This window comes from Mobula hypostoma, chromosome 12 (assembly GCF_963921235.1).
Source record: "Mobula hypostoma chromosome 12, sMobHyp1.1, whole genome shotgun sequence".
In the NCBI taxonomy this organism is placed as follows: domain Eukaryota; kingdom Metazoa; phylum Chordata; class Chondrichthyes; order Myliobatiformes; family Myliobatidae; genus Mobula; species Mobula hypostoma.
In genome coordinates, this window is record NC_086108.1 from 56445446 (window position 1) to 56463005 (window position 17560).

Consider the following 17560-nt stretch of genomic DNA (forward strand, 5'->3'; position numbering starts at 1 on the left):
TTTAAAAAAGGAGGGAGAGAGAAACCGGGGAATTATAGACCGGTTAGCCTCACGTCGGTGGTGGGGAAACTGCTGGAGTCAGTTATCAAAGATGTGATAACAGCACATTTGGAAAGCGGTGAAATCATCGGACAAAGTCAGCATGGATTTGTGAAAGGAAAATCATGTCTGATGAATCTCATAGAATTTTTTGAGGATGTAACTAGTAGAGTGGATAGGGAAGAACCAGTGGCTGTGGTATATTTGGATTTTCAAAAGACTTTTGACAAGGTCCCACACAGGAGATTAGTGTGCAAACTTAAAGCACACGGTATTGGGGGTAAGGTATTGATGTGGATAGAGAATTGGTTAGCAGACAGGAAGCAAAGAGTGGGAATAAACGGGACCTTTTCAGAATGGCAGGCAGTGACTAGTGGGGTACCGCAAGGCTCAGTGCTGGGACCCCAGTTGTTTACAATATATATTAATGACTTGGATGAGGGAATTAAATGCAGCATCTCCAAGTTTGCGGATGACACGAAGCTGGGCGGCAGTGTTAGCTGTGAGGAGGATGCTAAGAGGATGCAGGGTGACTTGGATAGGTTAGGTGAGTGGGCAAATTCATGGCAGATGCAATTTAATGTGGATAAATGTGAAGTTATCCACTTTGGTGGCAAAAATAGGAAAACAGATTATTATCTGAATGGTGGCCGATTAGGAAAAGGGGAGGTGCAACAAGACCTGGGTGTCATTATACACCAGTCATTGAAAGTGGGCATGCAGGTACAGCAGGCGGTGAAAAAGGCGAATGGTATGCTGGCATTTATAGCGAGAGGATTCGAGTACAGGAGCAGGGAGGTACTACTGCAGTTGTACAAGGCCTTGGTGAGACCACACCTGGAGTATTGTGTGCAGTTTTGGTCCCCTAATCTGAGGAAAGACACCCTTGCCATAGAGGGAGTACAAAGAAAGTTCACCAGATTGATTCCTGGGATGGCAGGACTTTCATATGAAGAAAGACTGGATGAACTGGGCTTGTACTCGTTGGAATTTAGAAGATTGAGGGGGGATCTGATTGAAATGTATAAAATCCTAAGGGGATTGGACAGGCTAGATGCAGGAAGATTGTTCCCGATGTTGGGGAAGTCGAGAATGAGGGGTCACAGTTTGAGGATAAAGGGGAAGCCTTTTAGGACAGAGATGAGGAAACAGTTGAGGCCAGTTCATTGGCTATATTTAAGAGGGAGTTAGATATGGCCCTTGTGGCTACAGGGATCGGGGGGTATGGAGGGAAGGCTGGTGCAGGGTTCTGAGTTGGATGATCAGCCATGATCATAATACATGGCGGTGCAGGCTCGAAGGGCTGAATGGCCTACTCCTGCACCTATTTTCTATGTTTCTATAATACTCCTTGAAGCAATGCAGTTGTCTTGGTCTATTACTAAAAGTGCTCCTCTGTTCAGCCAAGGCGGCATGCAGAGGCTGAGAAACATTGTCCAGAATTGCTAGGATATTCCATAGGGAAATTGGTTTTACCCCAGCCTCCAGTGTGTCCAGTTTGACTCCTATTACGGAGCCAGCCTTTCAAATCTGCTGGGTATTTAAGTCTTTTCTACTTTTTTTTCAGATAACAGGTATAATTTAAGTTGAACAAAAATAATTTTTTGCATCTTAAGACATAAGTATGGTAAAACTTTAAATGGGGTATACAGCTAAATGTTTTAATGATGACAGTATGAATTGATCTAGCTACATTTTTTGTTTGAAAACCAAACTGATTGAATCCTTGATTTTTGATCTGATCATCTTCTTTTGTATCCCAATACAAGTCAGTTTTGTCCTGAGTACTTCTGATTTTACTAATGAAAAGCTTTTAATTCTAGCATGAATACATATTAGCAGTGTTGCGCTTCGAGGCCCAATAACATTAGGTGATTATTTTACCTTTTGCAGTATGATACTTCATTATAATGTGGGCTTCCAGTATGTGAAGTTAAGCTACACATTCTGGAAGCCTGTGTTTTATTACATCTGAAAAGAATCCTTAATTATCTCCTACAATTGCTGGGGATATTGTTTCTTGTAATAGTAAGTAAGCTGTAACACTTAATTGCCAGGTAGTGCTTCCTGTATTATATAGATTACTGTTGATACCAAAAATATATGTTCATTCCTGAGATCTATAAGTCTTTGGTATATTTCAGAGTGATGAATACTTAGGAGCCTTTAATTTTTATAAGTGCATTCAATGCAATAGATGAGTTTGATGAAACTTTTCTTCATGAAAGGAAAGATTTTGTGAGACTATGAGCAGAAGGAAAGAAAGTGGACTAACCAGTTTAGTATTGTATGAAGTTGGCATGTATTTGATGTGTCAAGTAACACAGTATAAATGTTATGTGATCCAATGAAATCCATTAATATTGTAATTGCCTCTCATCATGGAGAACAAATCTGAACCTTTCCATTGTCACGGCTAAGACTGACCCAGTTGTCCATGACAATAATCCAATTTGAGCTTGTCCAGAGCAGTTAGTTGGGAATGCTTTCTTACTTTCACTTTTTGATTTACTGAGACTCTCCATAAAGGGCGGTGACTGAAGAGCAACAGTGTGTTGGTGCCAATGTTGCACCTGATTTGCTTTGCGAAGTTACTGTATTTGGGATCCATACCAGGCAAGGTGACCATTGTTATATGTTCAGCTGATTTTAGTATCTAAGGTTTAGTACCTGACTTCATTGATGACTAAATCATCACTGATCACCTAATGGACTTAGAGCAGAAGCAAATCCGGTGATGAGTTTTGTGTCAAAACTATTAAGGTTTTGACACATTTTCTATCCTGCTACCTTCACAGATTTGTGGACCAACTCAACCTGATCCTTCTGTTTTTCTGTACTTCATGATATCTTACAATTTATAGTGTATTCCTTTACTTGTGTTCTTCCCAAGCGTGTCACCTCATAATTCTCTGGATTGAATTCCATTTGACACTTTTGGGTCCAACTAACCAGTCCATTGATGATGTGTTCCTATAGTGTAGAAGTTCCTCGCTATTAACTGAAGAATATTTCCCATCGTCCAGGAGTACTAATACTGATAATAATTCTTCCTCACAAATCCATGACTGAACTCATCAATCTCTGGCACTAACAATGCAATATAAATCATTTTGTGCTTTACTCAACTTCTCAAGGTTAAACAAATGAATGTCATTGAAAATTCAACTTAAGACACTACTAAGTTGCTCTGAGATCCAGGTAGATAACCAGTTTGCTTTATATGTTGAAACTTTTTTGGAAAACAAAGGCACTTACTTTAATTAGACTAAATTCAATTTAATTGGATCATTGACCTGAAGCGTTATGTACAGTATGTGCTCCACAGATAGTGCCTGGATCTGATAAGTAGTTTCAGAACTTTGTTTTTATTTCATGTTTTCAATACCCAGTTTTTTAAAATTTTCAATTCCTTTAACTGATCATTTCTTTCTCGTTTTCTTTTATCTTCAGGAAGGGGAAATGCCAATTCAAGATTTATTGGCTTTGTATGGTTATGGAAAAACAATACCATTCCCTGGTGAAGATGAAGAAGATGATGAGGACGATGAGGAAGAAGATGATGATGAAGCAGAGGATGATGATGATGGGGATGAAGGCGATAACGAAGAAAATAGTGGAAGTAGTGAAGTTCCAGAGACAGAGGACTTACCCGACATAAGTATAAATCAGGTTAGTTTAAGTTAGTTGCATAAAGTTTGATGTATAGGATCTTCATCAGAGCAAACTATGTATGGAGGTTTTTATGGCCTTATGGTTTGATGATGTTGGGATTTCAATGAAATGTAATATGATAAGAAAATTTTTATGCTATGTTTAACTTACCTGTGAACCATTCTAGATTTTATTTTTGTTCTTTGGAAGATTGCTTATCCCTTAATTCTAAATTTTCTTCTCTGATTTGCTTTCTGGACAGTTGTTATTGTGTGTCATCCTTCACAAACTCTCCATTACCTTGCCAGCTTGAATTGAATCAGAGGGTACTTCTATCTGAGGATTGGGCCTCTGACCTATGTTGCACATCTTAAGCTCCATTTCCATCAGATCAATTTAGTCACTTAAATTATTAAAATTTGCAGCAAAATATTTTTAATACTTCAGTTCATCCCCAAGTAAGACGAACCTATGTTTTGTACATCTGCCAAATTGCCTTTTCAAAGTATATTATTTCATCCCATTTAACATCTTACAACAAAAATCACATTTCATTGTCAACTACCTTGCCTTGTTCATTTACTGTTCCTCTATTTCTTGCTGTCTTTTGCTTTTTAAATTTCCTTTGCCCTTTGTATCATTCTCTACATCTTCCTTGCATTCTTTGTATACCGTTTCAAGTCGCTACCCTTTCACAGCACCTAATTCTGGATTCTGTAACTTTCCCAGTACTTGACCATTTAGCTGCCTTTCCTTCCCTATACCTTATACCTTGAACCTTCCCACATGGTTGTCTTTCATTATGTCTGTCATTTAAAATGTTCATCGTTGCCATCTTTCATTTGTCTGTCCTTTCTAACATGTCCAATCTGTAATTTGCTCCCTCGAATTTGTTCCAACCTCCTCTTTTAGGACTACAGCTTGATTCAGGTTCCTTCAGATTTGTAGCTATGCTGATTAGTTACAATGATGGAAGATTAGGGGCTGCAGATGCTGGAATATGGAGTAACAGATCTAATCAAGTTTGAAACCCTGCATAATTGACAATTTTTCTCCTCCACCCCCCTCCCCATTGCTGAGTTCCTCTAACAGATTATTTGTTGCTCCACTGAATAACAATACTCTTCTCCTCTACTCCATGCTGTCATTTCTTGAAGCTTTCTCTAAACAGAAAAGTGAGAGCTTAGAGCAAACATTAGAAAATGGCAGACGCAAACAGTAAAAAAAACTCCTTTGTTTAATGACAAGGTTCTTTTCCATATTGCATCTTCCACAAGATCATTTTCTGTGAAGCTGCTCCTACATGAGTCTATATTTGCATTTGTCCTAGCAGATGCCACCAAGTAATCCTCTTTCTACTTCCTTAGAGTTCAAAGTTTTACAGTAAATTTATTATAAAAGTACATACCTGTCTCCATATACAACCCTGAGATTCATTTTCTTGCAAGCAGTTACAGTAACTACAAGAAACTAAATAGAATCACACCCAACATGGTGGACAAACAACCAATGTGCAAGAAAAAACAACAAACTCTGCAAAAGACAACAAACTGCAAATACAAAAAGAAATAACAATAAACAATTAAGCCATAAATATCGAGAACCTGAGATGAAGAGTCCTTGAAAGTGAGTCCATAGGTTGTAAGAACAGTTCAGTGATGGAACGAGTGAAGTTATTCTCTTCAGTTCAAGAGCCTGATGGTTGAGGGGTAATAACCGTTCCTGAAACTGCTGGTGTGGGTCTTGAGACTCCTATACATTCTTCCTGATGGCAGCAGCAAGAAGAGAGCGTAGCCTGGGTGGTGGGGGGTCCTTGATGGATGCTACTTTCCTACAACAGCGCTCCGTGTAGATGTGCAGTGGTGGGGAGGGTTTTACCCAGGATGGACCGGGCTGTATTCACTACGTTTTGTAAACTGTTCTGTATAAGGCCATTGGTGTTTCCATACCGGGCTGTGATTCAACCAGTCAATATATTCTCCACCACACTTCTTTTGAAGTTTGTCAGTTTTAGATGACATGCTGAATCCTCGCAAATATCTAAGAAAGTATAGACACTGCTGTGCTTTCTTCATAATGGCACTTACATGCTAGACCCAGGACAGATCCCCGAAATCATAACACCGAGGAATTTAAAGTTGTTAACCCTCTCCAACTCTGACCCCTGCATTGAGGACAGGCAGTTTCCTAAGTCCTTGGCCTTGCTAACATTGAGTGAGAGGTTGTTGTCAGGGCACCACACAGCCAGATTTTCCATCCCTCTCCTATTTGGTGATACCTCACCAATGATACTTGTGGCGTCAGCAGACTTAAACGTGACATTGGAGTTGTGCTTAGCCTTACATTCATAAGTATAAAGTGGGTAGAGCAGGGGACTAAGCACACAACCTTGTGGTGCACCTGTGCTGAAGAAGATTTTGGAGGATATATTGTTGCCAATCCAAACTGACTAGGGTCTGCAAGTGAGGAAATCGAAGATCCAGTTGCACAGGGAGGTATTGAGTTCAAGGAATTGGAGCTTATTGATTAGTTTTGAGGGGGTGATAATATTGGATGCTGAGCTATGTTCAATGAAGAGCTTCCTGATATGTATGTACCTTCGCTATTCAGTTGTTCCAGGATTGAGCAAAGGGCCAGTGTAATGACAACTGCTTTTGATCTGTTGTGACAGTAGGCAAATTGGAATGGATCTAAGTCACTTTTCAGGCAGGGGTTGATCTGTTTCATCACCAACCTCTCAAAGCACTTCATCACATTTGCTACTGGACGATAATCGTTGAGGAGGTTACCACGTTCTTCTTGGGCACCAATATAATTGAAGCCTGCTCGAAACAGCTAAGTACTTCACACTGCTGAAAGCTATAGTACCTGTGAATATACTCTCATTGATGAGGGATTTCTGAGTTTATAAACTTGTTTTTGTGAGGGAAATGGCAGTCTATTCCAAAACAGGATTAAAATAGGATTGAGATGAGATTCGGAAATGCGGGTACTTATTTGCTTCCTACATTTGTTCTGCTGTTGGAGTTTGTGGGTTTGAAAAAGCTGTTGGAAGAAATATTAGCAAATAATTGCCATGCACTTTTTTAGATTTACACTATAGCCACAGTATGCTTGTGAAGGGAGTGGATTTTTGAAATGGAAATTTAGTGTCTACACTGTAAAGACAAAATAAATGTCTGAAGTAAATTACAAGTAGAAAGTTATTTATTTTCTTGGAAGATTTAATAGTTACTTTCTGCAGTTCCCTTAAGGCATTTTTCACTCATATTCTTCCTGAGTAATTCTTTGCCCTTTTTTTCTAAAAATGTGCTTACTTAGCCCTATAGAGAAGCTATTAGTCATATTTTGGCTCATTTATTTAAACTTCTGTTGTTGATCTTTTTCTAATACACTTGCATATATTTTATGACATCCACAGCAGGAAGTACTAAAGAATTCATGTGGACATGAAGATGAAACTCAGTCTTCCAATGATGACCTTGTACCATTGATGACCTCACAAGATGTACAGGAGATGATCCGCCCACGCAGATGTAAATACTTAGACATAGGTATAATTTATTTATGCATGTATATGGATGAAACAGTGTTAAGCATTCCATTGTTAAAGGTCTCAATGGCTCTTACAATGCACTATTGCCTAGAAACAGCTGCCACAGCTAGGGAGTGTAGTAACTCTTGCATGTAAAATAAGGATAATTGTTAACTGTTTGTCGCACTTGAAATATCATTACAGATTGTCATAATTCAAATAATAGAGATCACACAATATTAAAGAAGCTACAGTTGTGCTGAAGATCAGTACAGTACAACGATAGTACCAGTTTATTACTAATGCCTCTGATAAAGAAAGATAAATGCGTAACAAAAGGCTTTGCGTCTTTGGGATTGCTCTGTCATTCAAAATGATAGTGGCTAATTCTTTTCCTTTTCTTGTGTTCCTGCTCTTGTCACATCAATTCCAAAACACTGAGGCTCACACCTGGTTCCAGCCCAAGGGGAAACATCTTCCCTTTATCCACTTGTCAAGCCCTGTCAAAATTTTGCACATTTCAGTGAAATCCCTTGTTCTAAATTCTAAAGAGTACAGGCATAGTCAGTCCAACCTCTTAATTGCGAAACTTGTAATGCATCTGGTGAACTTCCACTTTATGGAAAGCGTATTCTATCTTGGGCAATGAGGCCAAAATCGATACAGTATTCCAGGTGCCTTTCATGAAGCTATGTTTAATTGTAGTAAGCAGTATCAGCTTTCATGACTGAATTGAATAACGTGTCTATTTTTGTATGATTTTACGTGTACTCTTGGAAGAACCATGCTCAGATTTTCATTTATTTTAAGATATATTGTCCCAAATGAAATCATTATTATGGTTACAATTGTTTAATTCTTGTTAACCAGAAGTGTTCAGGGGTATAAAACAATTGTGGCTTTATGAAGTTGGACCTACTGCTGTCTGTAAGGAGTTTGTATGTTCTCCCCATGACTGCATGGGCTCCTCTGGGTGCTCAGATTTCCTCCTGCAGTCCAAAGATGCACCAGTTGGTAGGTTAATTGGTCATTGTAAATTGTCCAGTGATTAGGTAAATTGAGGGTTGCTAGGCGACGTGGCTCAAAGGGCCAAAAGGACCTATTCTGCGCTGTATCTCAATAAATAAATCCAAAGACAGCTTCGAGTTCACTCGATGTGGAACAGAATTAACTAATTGACTAGTGTAATTATACACAAATTTGGTATATTTTGGATACAAATTTTCATTCCTCGGCTGTTTAGAAAACATAGATAAAATACAAAACAAGAGAACATCTTTCTTCACTCTCCCTTTCTCTAATAATTTTCATTTCAGTTTAACCTTATTAGCAATACGAGGGGTGATTAATAAGTTCGTGGCCTAAGGTAGAAGGAGTCAATTTTAGAAAATCTAGCACATTTATTTTTCAACATAGTCCCTTCGTACATTTACACACTTAGTCCAGCAGTCATGGAGCATAGAGATCTTGGACCTCCAGAAAGTGCCCACAGCAGGGGTGATTGATAAGTTCATGGCCTAAGGTAGAAGGAGATGAGTTATACAGTTCTCGTTATATGCACATGCAATTCAACTCTGAGTGATAATGCAGAAAGTTTGAAGTTAGTAACTCATCTCCTTCTACCTTAGGCCACGAACTTATCAATCACTCCTGCTGTGGGCACTTACTGGAGGTCCAAGATCCGTATGCTCCACGACTGCTGGACTAAATGTGTAAATGTAGGAGGGGACGATGTTGAAAAATAAATGTGCTAGGTTTGCTAAAATTGACTCCTACCTTAGATCACGAACCTATCAATTACCCCTCGTAATAGGAAAATGTAAGACCAATTTCTGGATAAAATATTAGCCTTTCAGAGCATTTTAAGTCATTTGAGTCAAAATCATAATGATCGTTATGCAAGAGTGAGTCTTTGTGCTCACTAGAACTATTGTAATCTGTACTGACTGAGGTACACCAGAGTTTAAAATGGTGCATTGATTCAGAATTTAAAATTGCAATGTACTGGAAGTATATTTACATATTTAATTCCAGGGAGCCTATAAAATTCCAAAAGGGGGTAATAATATTTTTTCTAGTAACATTGATACTTCCGGAAGTTTTAAAAATGTTTATAATTTTATAAAAATTGTCTCAAAATATTCAGTTATTCGCTAAATGAAAGTTCTTTCCATATCACTGAGGGGAAAAAAAACTAGCCTGTCAATGTTCTTAGGCAATGAAGGAGAAGAGGAATCTGAAGATGATGAAGATTATGTGCCCTCAGAGGACTGGAAAAAGGTGATATAGTATTTCAATATTTCCTACAATAACTATGATTTTAAAATATTGCATTTCACAAATGATATTTTTATTCCCTTTTTTTCTGATCTGTGCTGTGCACCAGTTATAACTGGCTTTAGTTTTAGTCTCCAGCTTAGTAATGAGTCCTGATTTCTGTTAATGTCTACCTTGGAATATGTAATTATAACAACAATGCTGGAGAAGCACGTCTGGTTAGGTAGCATCTGCAGAGAGAAAGCATTAGTAAATTTTCATGTCAATCTGTCATAACTGGACAAAAGATTAAAAAGATAACAAGCATTAAGATGCAGAGAAAGAGACAAATGAAAGAAAGAATAAAAGGAAGGTTTATGATATGGTTGAGGGTAGTAGAGATGAAACAAAAAGAATGGTGAAGCAAGTAAAGTAATAATCTTTAATTTCAAAACAATATTTTTGAAATGTTTTCCTTTTTCCTCAACTCAAGATTATATAACTTCAGGTTACTTTAAAGTCCTAAACGGTGCCTATTTTTATTTCAAGCACTTCAGCTCTTTTACCTCTCCCACCCCAAATTACAGCAAGTTTATCTGTCTTTTCATAGCGCCAGACTGTACATTCAACAGTTCACAATTGCACTACTACTAAAACACCAACATTAAGAAGGCACTATTCCCTACCCAAGTCCACTTCTTTATTATCATCAGCATCTCCTTCCCAATCCAAGTAAAAATAAGATTGCTTTCTAGACACGATGTTGAGTTAGTACTTTAAGGTATTGTTTCAAAAATTTACATTGCTATATCACTTTTTTATTGATCTTGTCCTTTATACTACCCCCTCGTATCTTTCGTCACCGTCCTTTTGTGGTTTAATCTCCTAACTTTCTAATATAGACATTTGTTCTTCTCTTTCCTTTGTACATACTTTTTTTTTTACCCCATTCTTGATTGTGAAAAAAATAACAGCCTCGAATGTTATAGAAACTACCCACAAACTACTATTACTACTACATCAACTCAGGCCTAGGGGGCCGGCGTCAGGCGCGATGACGGACTCTGCACTTCTCCCTCTCCCTCATCGGTGTGTTCAGTTCATCTACATTAGCCGTGCCGCTGTCTTCTAGGAGCATGTTGACCATAGTCTTGGGAGGGCGCCCAGGGTTCATCCTCCCGTGCTTGGGCTCCCATATGATGACTAGGCTGGCAGGTAGCTCAGGGTGGCATGGACAGTGCCCCGCTAGTTTGTCTTCTCACCTCGATTTTAGTGGAGAGCATCGGTAGGTTGTTATAGAGCTCAACGTTCATCATGTGCTGTTGCCAACCCACAAACCTGTGTATTTATTAACTTTTTTTTTATTTTGGATTTCAAGCATCTGCTATATTTGGTTTATGATTCTCTACTTTGATCTGTATTAGCCATCCTTTGTCCCAATACACCTTTGTATTATGCCTAATTCAAAAGGTTGCAAGTTAAATTCAATCTGGGCTTAAATTCTATCATGGATGTGTTCTTACAATTTCTTTTGAAGGTAAGACATTATATCTATCGTGTATTAAGCTTGAAAGCTCATTGCTACTTGGTATTCCAGTAGGTGTCTCCATTTTTTGTTTTTTTTATTTATATATATATAAAATATATGCGTGTGTGTGTGTATGTATATATGTGTGTGTGTGTGTATATATATATATATATATATATATATATACACACACACACACACACGCACATAGAATATTAATTATAGCAAATTTGAAAATATCAGAATATATTTCTTTTTATTGTTGGACTACCAGATTCCTATTGCTTTTGAGTTCTATCAGTTTCATTAAAATGAGTTGCTTTTCTTTTTTAATACATTTATTTACAATTCAATTTTTACAGAATAAATAACTTGCTTTTAATACATGAACATAACATGAGATAATTATGTCATCAGTAGCACCATCAAAAGATGTCTTCCCAATAAACTGGTCACTTAACATCACGGTTCAGTATTTTGACAGCATCACTTGTGTCCATGCCTGTAACCTTTAAGTCAAACCTGGCCTCAAAACCTGAATTCCAAATGAGAGTTTATAGTGTTGCCCTCAACATAAAGAACATTTGATAGCTAATTTACCTAAGGGCCGCAGCAAAATTGATAGGACTAAAGAGAAATTGTCCAATGCAAGATTCACTGCACTGATTGACTGTGCTTCAGGATATTTCTGCAGGAATGCTTTAAGAATCACTTCCTTCTTAATGTTGTGGTCACTGATCAGTTCTATTCAGTGTTCAATTATTCTCACAACTCCTTCACGCCAGGATAATCCTTGAAGCCTGGTGCAGTTCCAGTCATTGCTATCTTAAAACTAGGAAAATACCCACTAAACCCAAATGCTACCAAGTAATTTTTCTTTTGTCAACAACCTCTAACATTTTTACACACTCATCTCTAATCAGATAAAAATAGCATTGAAGACAATCTGCCAATGGAACAGTTGGGTTTTAGAGGCAAATTAAAAACTGGAGCTGCCCTCATGAATTTATCAGTATTTTGTAGTTGATCTGGTGTGAGGGTCAACCTCATAAGCGTTCAGTACGCCAAGACTCAGGGCAATCAGTACCAAGTAGAGTTAACTTGAAATGAACCATTCAATATCTGTCTGTCGTGTGAGTCAGTGTATGCATCAGGCCTTTACAGTATTTCACAATCTCCCACCAAATTCCAGAAGCTTATGTTGTTGTCATTGTACTGCTGAGTTAAGTGTCCATGCTAGCGGAAATAAGTTGGGAAGCAGGCGGGGAACCAGTAACTGAGTGTCAAGATCAGTGCTCAGGGGTAAGGTCAAGATCCGTTGCCTGAAATCACCCCACTCTGAACCCACCCTGCTATGTGGGCTACTGGTTCGGGCATCATTAAGCCTAATACCTTTTGTACTGGAAGAACAGTGTTGAATGTGTCATCACTCTTAAATAGTATGTTATGCTAAATATAAAGGTATTAATAGGTTTGATATGGGCTGGCTGGTGGTGTAGTGACATCAGCATGGGACTTCAAGGCAGATGGTCCTGAGTTCAAACCCAGCCGGGTCCCAACCAGGGCTGCAGCAGTATCTGCGTGGGAGAAAGACCTGGCAATCTACTTCTGTATCTTGTCATGAAAACTCTAAGGACCCTACAGTCCATGAGGTCACGAAGAGTTGGACTCGACTTGACAATTGAACAACAAGATAGGTTTGATATAAACTCTGTTGTATAGTCTTATGTTTTTATCGTAAACTTTCTATTAAAAACTTGATTCAGTTTTTGCCATTGTATTGCTGATTTAAGTGTCCATGCTAGTGGAAGTAAGTTAGGAAGCATGCAGGAAACCAGTAACTGAGTGTCAAAATCGGTGCTCAGGGAGCTGATTGGGTGTATCTTACCGGTTGTCAGTCTTGTGTAAAATATATTTATAATGTGTTACTTAGAGTAACCCTACCTTCTTCAAATGTAGGTAGTAATGGTAGTTGATGTTTCTTTATAGGAGATCATGGTGGGCTCCCAGTACCAGGCTGATGTTCCTATAGGCTTTTATAAGTACAAAGAGAATGAAAAGGGTAAGCTCTTCTGTAGAATGTGTTTCTTTAATGATGCCATATTGGTGTGAGAAGCAGTTGAGAATTGTGGACTATGTTCCAGTTAATTGTATTTTCCTACTATGAGAAGTTTTATGTTAGACTTTTACCTTTAGCTTCATTAAAATTTTATCTCTCTATCTCTCTCTCTCTCTCCCCCCCCTCCAACATCCCTTTTACTGTGAAGCTCTCTATTACCATACAGATCTATAACTTTTATTTAGCCTACTTTCAAATATACTTATTATATCGCAATTGAAAAATAGGAGTCATGTGGTTTCTCTTTTGAAATTTATACAGTAAGTCCATGTTCCCATTGCATTATCCCCTTGGTCTCCATGAAATAAGACGGAAAATTCCAAAGATTTGTAACATGCTAAATAAAAGATTTTATCTTCCTTAGTTCCTTGTCTCCTTCTCTTGGTTCCTGCGTCTCCATCACATCTGTTCTCAGAGTGATGGTTTCCATTCCAGAACATCTGAGATGTCCTCTTTTTCCAAAAAAGTAACATTTTCCATCCACTACCATCGATGCTGCTCTCACCTGCATCTCTTCTAGTTCCTGCACATTAACCATCACTCCTTACCCCTACCATGATAACAGAGATGGGGTTCCTCTTGTCCTTACCTTACCACTCCTTGAGCCTTGTATCCAGCATATCATTCTATGCAACTTTTCCAACAGAATCCTACCACTAGGCACATTTGCCCCCCCCCCCCACTGCCCCCCTCTACTTGCCATTAAGGGTCACTCTATGTCATTCCCTTGTCCATTTGTCTTTCTCTACTAATTTCTCTCCTGGCACTTGTTCCTGCAGTGGTGATAAATGATATACCTGCTCCTAAACCACCTTCCTCATCAGTATTCAGGGCCCCAAACAGTCCTTCCAGTGAGGCAACGCTTCACCTGCAAGTCTGTGCAGCTCTTGCTGCAGCCTCTCTACATCAGTGAGGCACAAATTGAGGGCTGATCCTGGCTGTTGTGATGGACTGCACCTTTCTTCTGTCCATCACAAAAGCCAGGATCACCTGGTGGCTGTCCATTTCAGTTAGACTTCCCATTCCCATACCAACCAGTCTGTCCATGGCCACCTATATTGCCACCATGAGGTCACTCTCATACTTCACCTTCCACCTCCAACCTGATAGCAAGAGCATCAATTTTTCTCACTTCTGCTAATCACTCCCCTCTGACTCCCCCCTTCCTTCCCTTTATTCCATGGTGCATTTTCCTGTCCTATTTGATTCCTTCTTTAGCCCTTTACCTCTTTCTCCTATCACCTCCAGCTTCCTACATCATCCCTCCACCTCCCCCTCACCTGGTCTCACCCATCATCTGCCAGCTTGTACTCCTCCCCCTCCCTGATCTTATCATTATGAATCTGTCCCTATCCTTTCCAGTTTAGGTGAAGGTCTCTGTCCAAAACATCAGCTGTTTATTCTCATCCATAGATGCTGTCTGACCTGCATCTCTAACATTTCGTGTGCATTGCTGAAGATTCCAGCATCCGCAGAGTTCTTGTCTCTCTTCCTTAGTGTTTAGCCATGAGCTAAGGTTTTGTATCATCCTCCTTGAGACTTCTTTCAGAGGAAATGAATATCTCGGTATCTACCCCATCAAGCTCTTTCAGAACCTTGAGTTTAAGTGGGAGCATCTATCATGCTTCCAAATTGCTGTAAATTTATACCGGGATTAGAGTTATTCATCAAATGGAAATTCTTCTTCCAATGAATCCCATAACTGGGGAATCTATGTCATAACACTGCCAGATCAAGTGTATCTTTTCTTGGATATTAAGACCCAAATATAAGGCAGTATTTGGTGTGGCCTCACCAAAGCCCTATTTCCCTGTACAGCAACTCTCATGCAGTAAAGACAATGCCATTTACTTTATTAGTTGGTGTGCCTGCATGTTAACTTATGCATTTCATGAATCAATAAGCCAAGATGCTATTGTACATTGACCTTGCTCATTGCTTGCCATTTATAATATGTTGTGCTTTTCTTTTCCTAATAAAATGAATAGTTTCCTCCCTGCATTATAACCTATCTGCCCATTCATGTAGCCCAGTATGTCCTTGTTGACACTTTGCATCATCTTCACAAATTACTTTCCCACTAACATGTTTAGATAAACTACTTTTTTCTCTGTACTTAATGGAGATTATAAGGATATCTGAGTATAGTGACCTCAAGTTCTAGGCTTCCCCCACCAGAAGAAGTATGCTGTACATCCCCACTGATGCTTTTAAATTCCAGCTGATAGCCTAGCCTGTACAGTCTTTCGTTAGACAAGCTGCTCATTCCAGTTGTTATTCTAGCAAACCTCCTGTAACTGCTGGCAACACATTAACAACAGGAATTCTGCAGATGCTGGAAATTCAAGCAACACACATCAAAGTTGCTGGTGAACGCAGCAGGCCAGGCAGCATCTCTAAGAAGAGGGAAAGAGGTACAGTCAACGTTTCAGGCCGAGACCCGTCGTCAGGACTAACTGAAGGAAGAGTTAGTAAGAGATTTGGGAGGGGGAGGGGGAGATCCAAAATGATAGGAGAAGACAGGAGGGGGAGGGATGGAGCCAAGAGCTGGACAGGTGATTGGCAAAGGAGATATGAGAGGATCATGGGACAGAAGGTCCGGAGAAAGACAGTGGGGGGGAGGGGGACCCAGAGGATGGACAAGGGGTATAGTCAGAGGGAGAAAAAGGAGAGTGAGAGAAAGAATGTGTGTATAAAAATAAACAACGGATAGGGTATGAGGGGGAGGTGGAGCATTAGCGGAAGTTAGAGAAGTCAATGTTCATAGCGGAACAAGTGCTACACATGCCCTTACAGTTCCTCTCTTACCACCATTCAGGGCCCCAGACAATCCTTCCAGGTGAGGCGACACTTCACCTGTGAGTCGGCTGGGGTGATATGCTGCGTCCGGTGCTCCCGATGTGGCCTTCTATATATTGGCGAGACCTGATGCAGACTGGGAGACCGCTTTGCTGAACACCTACACTCTGTCCGCCAGAGAAAGCAGGATCTCCCAGTGGCCACACATTTTAATTCCACATCCCCTTCCCATTCTGACGTGTCTATCCACGGCCTCCTATACTGTAAAGATGAAGCCACACTCAGGTTGGAGGAACCTTATATTCCGTCTGGGTAGCCTCCAACCTGATGGCATGAACATTGACTTCTCTAACTTCCGCTAATGCCCCACCTCCCCCTCGTACCCCATCCGTTATTTATTTTTATACACACATTCTTCTCTCACTCTCCTTTTTCTCCCTCTGTCCCTCTGACTATACCCCTTGCCCATCCTCTGGGTCCCCCGGACCTCCTGTCCCATGATCCTCTCATATCACCTGTCCAGCTCTTGGCTCCATCCCTCCCCCTCCTGTCTTCTCCTATCATTTTGGGTCTCCCCCTCCCCCTCCCACTTTCAAATCTCTTACTAACTCTTCCTTCGGTTTGTCCTGACGAAGGGTCTTGGCCTGAAACGCCGACTGTACCTCTTCCTAGAGATACTGCCTGGCCTGCTGCGTTCACCAGCAACTTTGATGTGTGTTGCGACAACACATTAATATCTTTTTTAAGCAAGCAGTTCAATAATAAGACCATAAGATATAGGAGCAGAATTGGGCTCTGCCATTTCATCATGGCTGATCCAATTTTCCTCTCAGCCCCAATCTCCTGCCTTCTCCCCATATCCCTTCATGCCCTGACCAATCTTATCAACCTCTGCCTTAAATATATATAAAGACTTGTCCCTCACAGCTGTCTGTGGCAAAGAATTCCACAGATTCACCACTCTGACTAAAGAAATTCCTCCTCATCTCTGTTCTAAAAGGGCAAGATCTTCTCTTGAGAAAACCATGCTGACTGTGGCCTATTTATTCATGCCTCCAAGTACCCTGAGACCTCATCCTTAAGAATCAAATGGACTCCAGCACCTTCCCAATCACTGAGGTCAAACTAACTGGCCTATGGTTTCCTTTCTTCTGCCTCTCTTCTTGAAGAGTGGAGTGATATCTGCAATTTTCCAGTCTTCTGGCACCATTCCAGAATCTAGTGATTCTTGAAATATCATTAACTAATGCCTTCACAATCTCTTCAGCTACCTCTTTCAGAACTCTGGAGTGTACACTGGTCCAGGTGACTTATCTACCTTCAGACCTTTCAGTTTCCCAAGAACCTTCTCTCTAATTATGGTAACTTCACACACTTCATGACCCCTGACACCTTCAACTTCTGCCATACTGCTAGTGAAGACTGATGCAAGATACTTATTCAGTTCATCCACCATTTCCTTGTCCCCCATTACAACCTTTCTGACATCGTTTTCTAGCAGTCCAATATCGACTCTCACCTCTCGTTTATACTTTATCTATCTGAAGAAACTTTTGATATCCTCTTTAATATTATTGGCTAGCATATTTTTGTATTAGTTGCCTTCTGTTTATTTGAAAGCTTCCCAATC

At 39.8% G+C, this 17560-nt stretch overlaps 1 protein-coding gene across 5 annotated transcripts in view; it reads left to right on the plus strand.

The window, feature by feature from the left end:
* LOC134354828 (mesoderm induction early response protein 1-like) overlaps positions 1-17560 on the plus strand; it is a 50633-nt gene that overhangs the window by 10499 nt on the left and 22574 nt on the right. For 3 of the 5 annotated variants that reach the window (XM_063064177.1, XM_063064179.1, XM_063064180.1), the window contains exons 4-7: positions 3493-3711; positions 7115-7247; positions 9444-9508; positions 13002-13074. In XM_063064177.1, coding sequence (XP_062920247.1) covers positions 3493-3711; positions 7115-7247; positions 9444-9508; positions 13002-13074 — 490 coding nt within the window. The remainder of the gene's footprint in view (positions 1-3492; positions 3712-7114; positions 7248-9443; positions 9509-13001; positions 13075-17560) is intronic. The other 2 variants (XM_063064181.1, XM_063064178.1) reach the window with 2 other exon arrangements.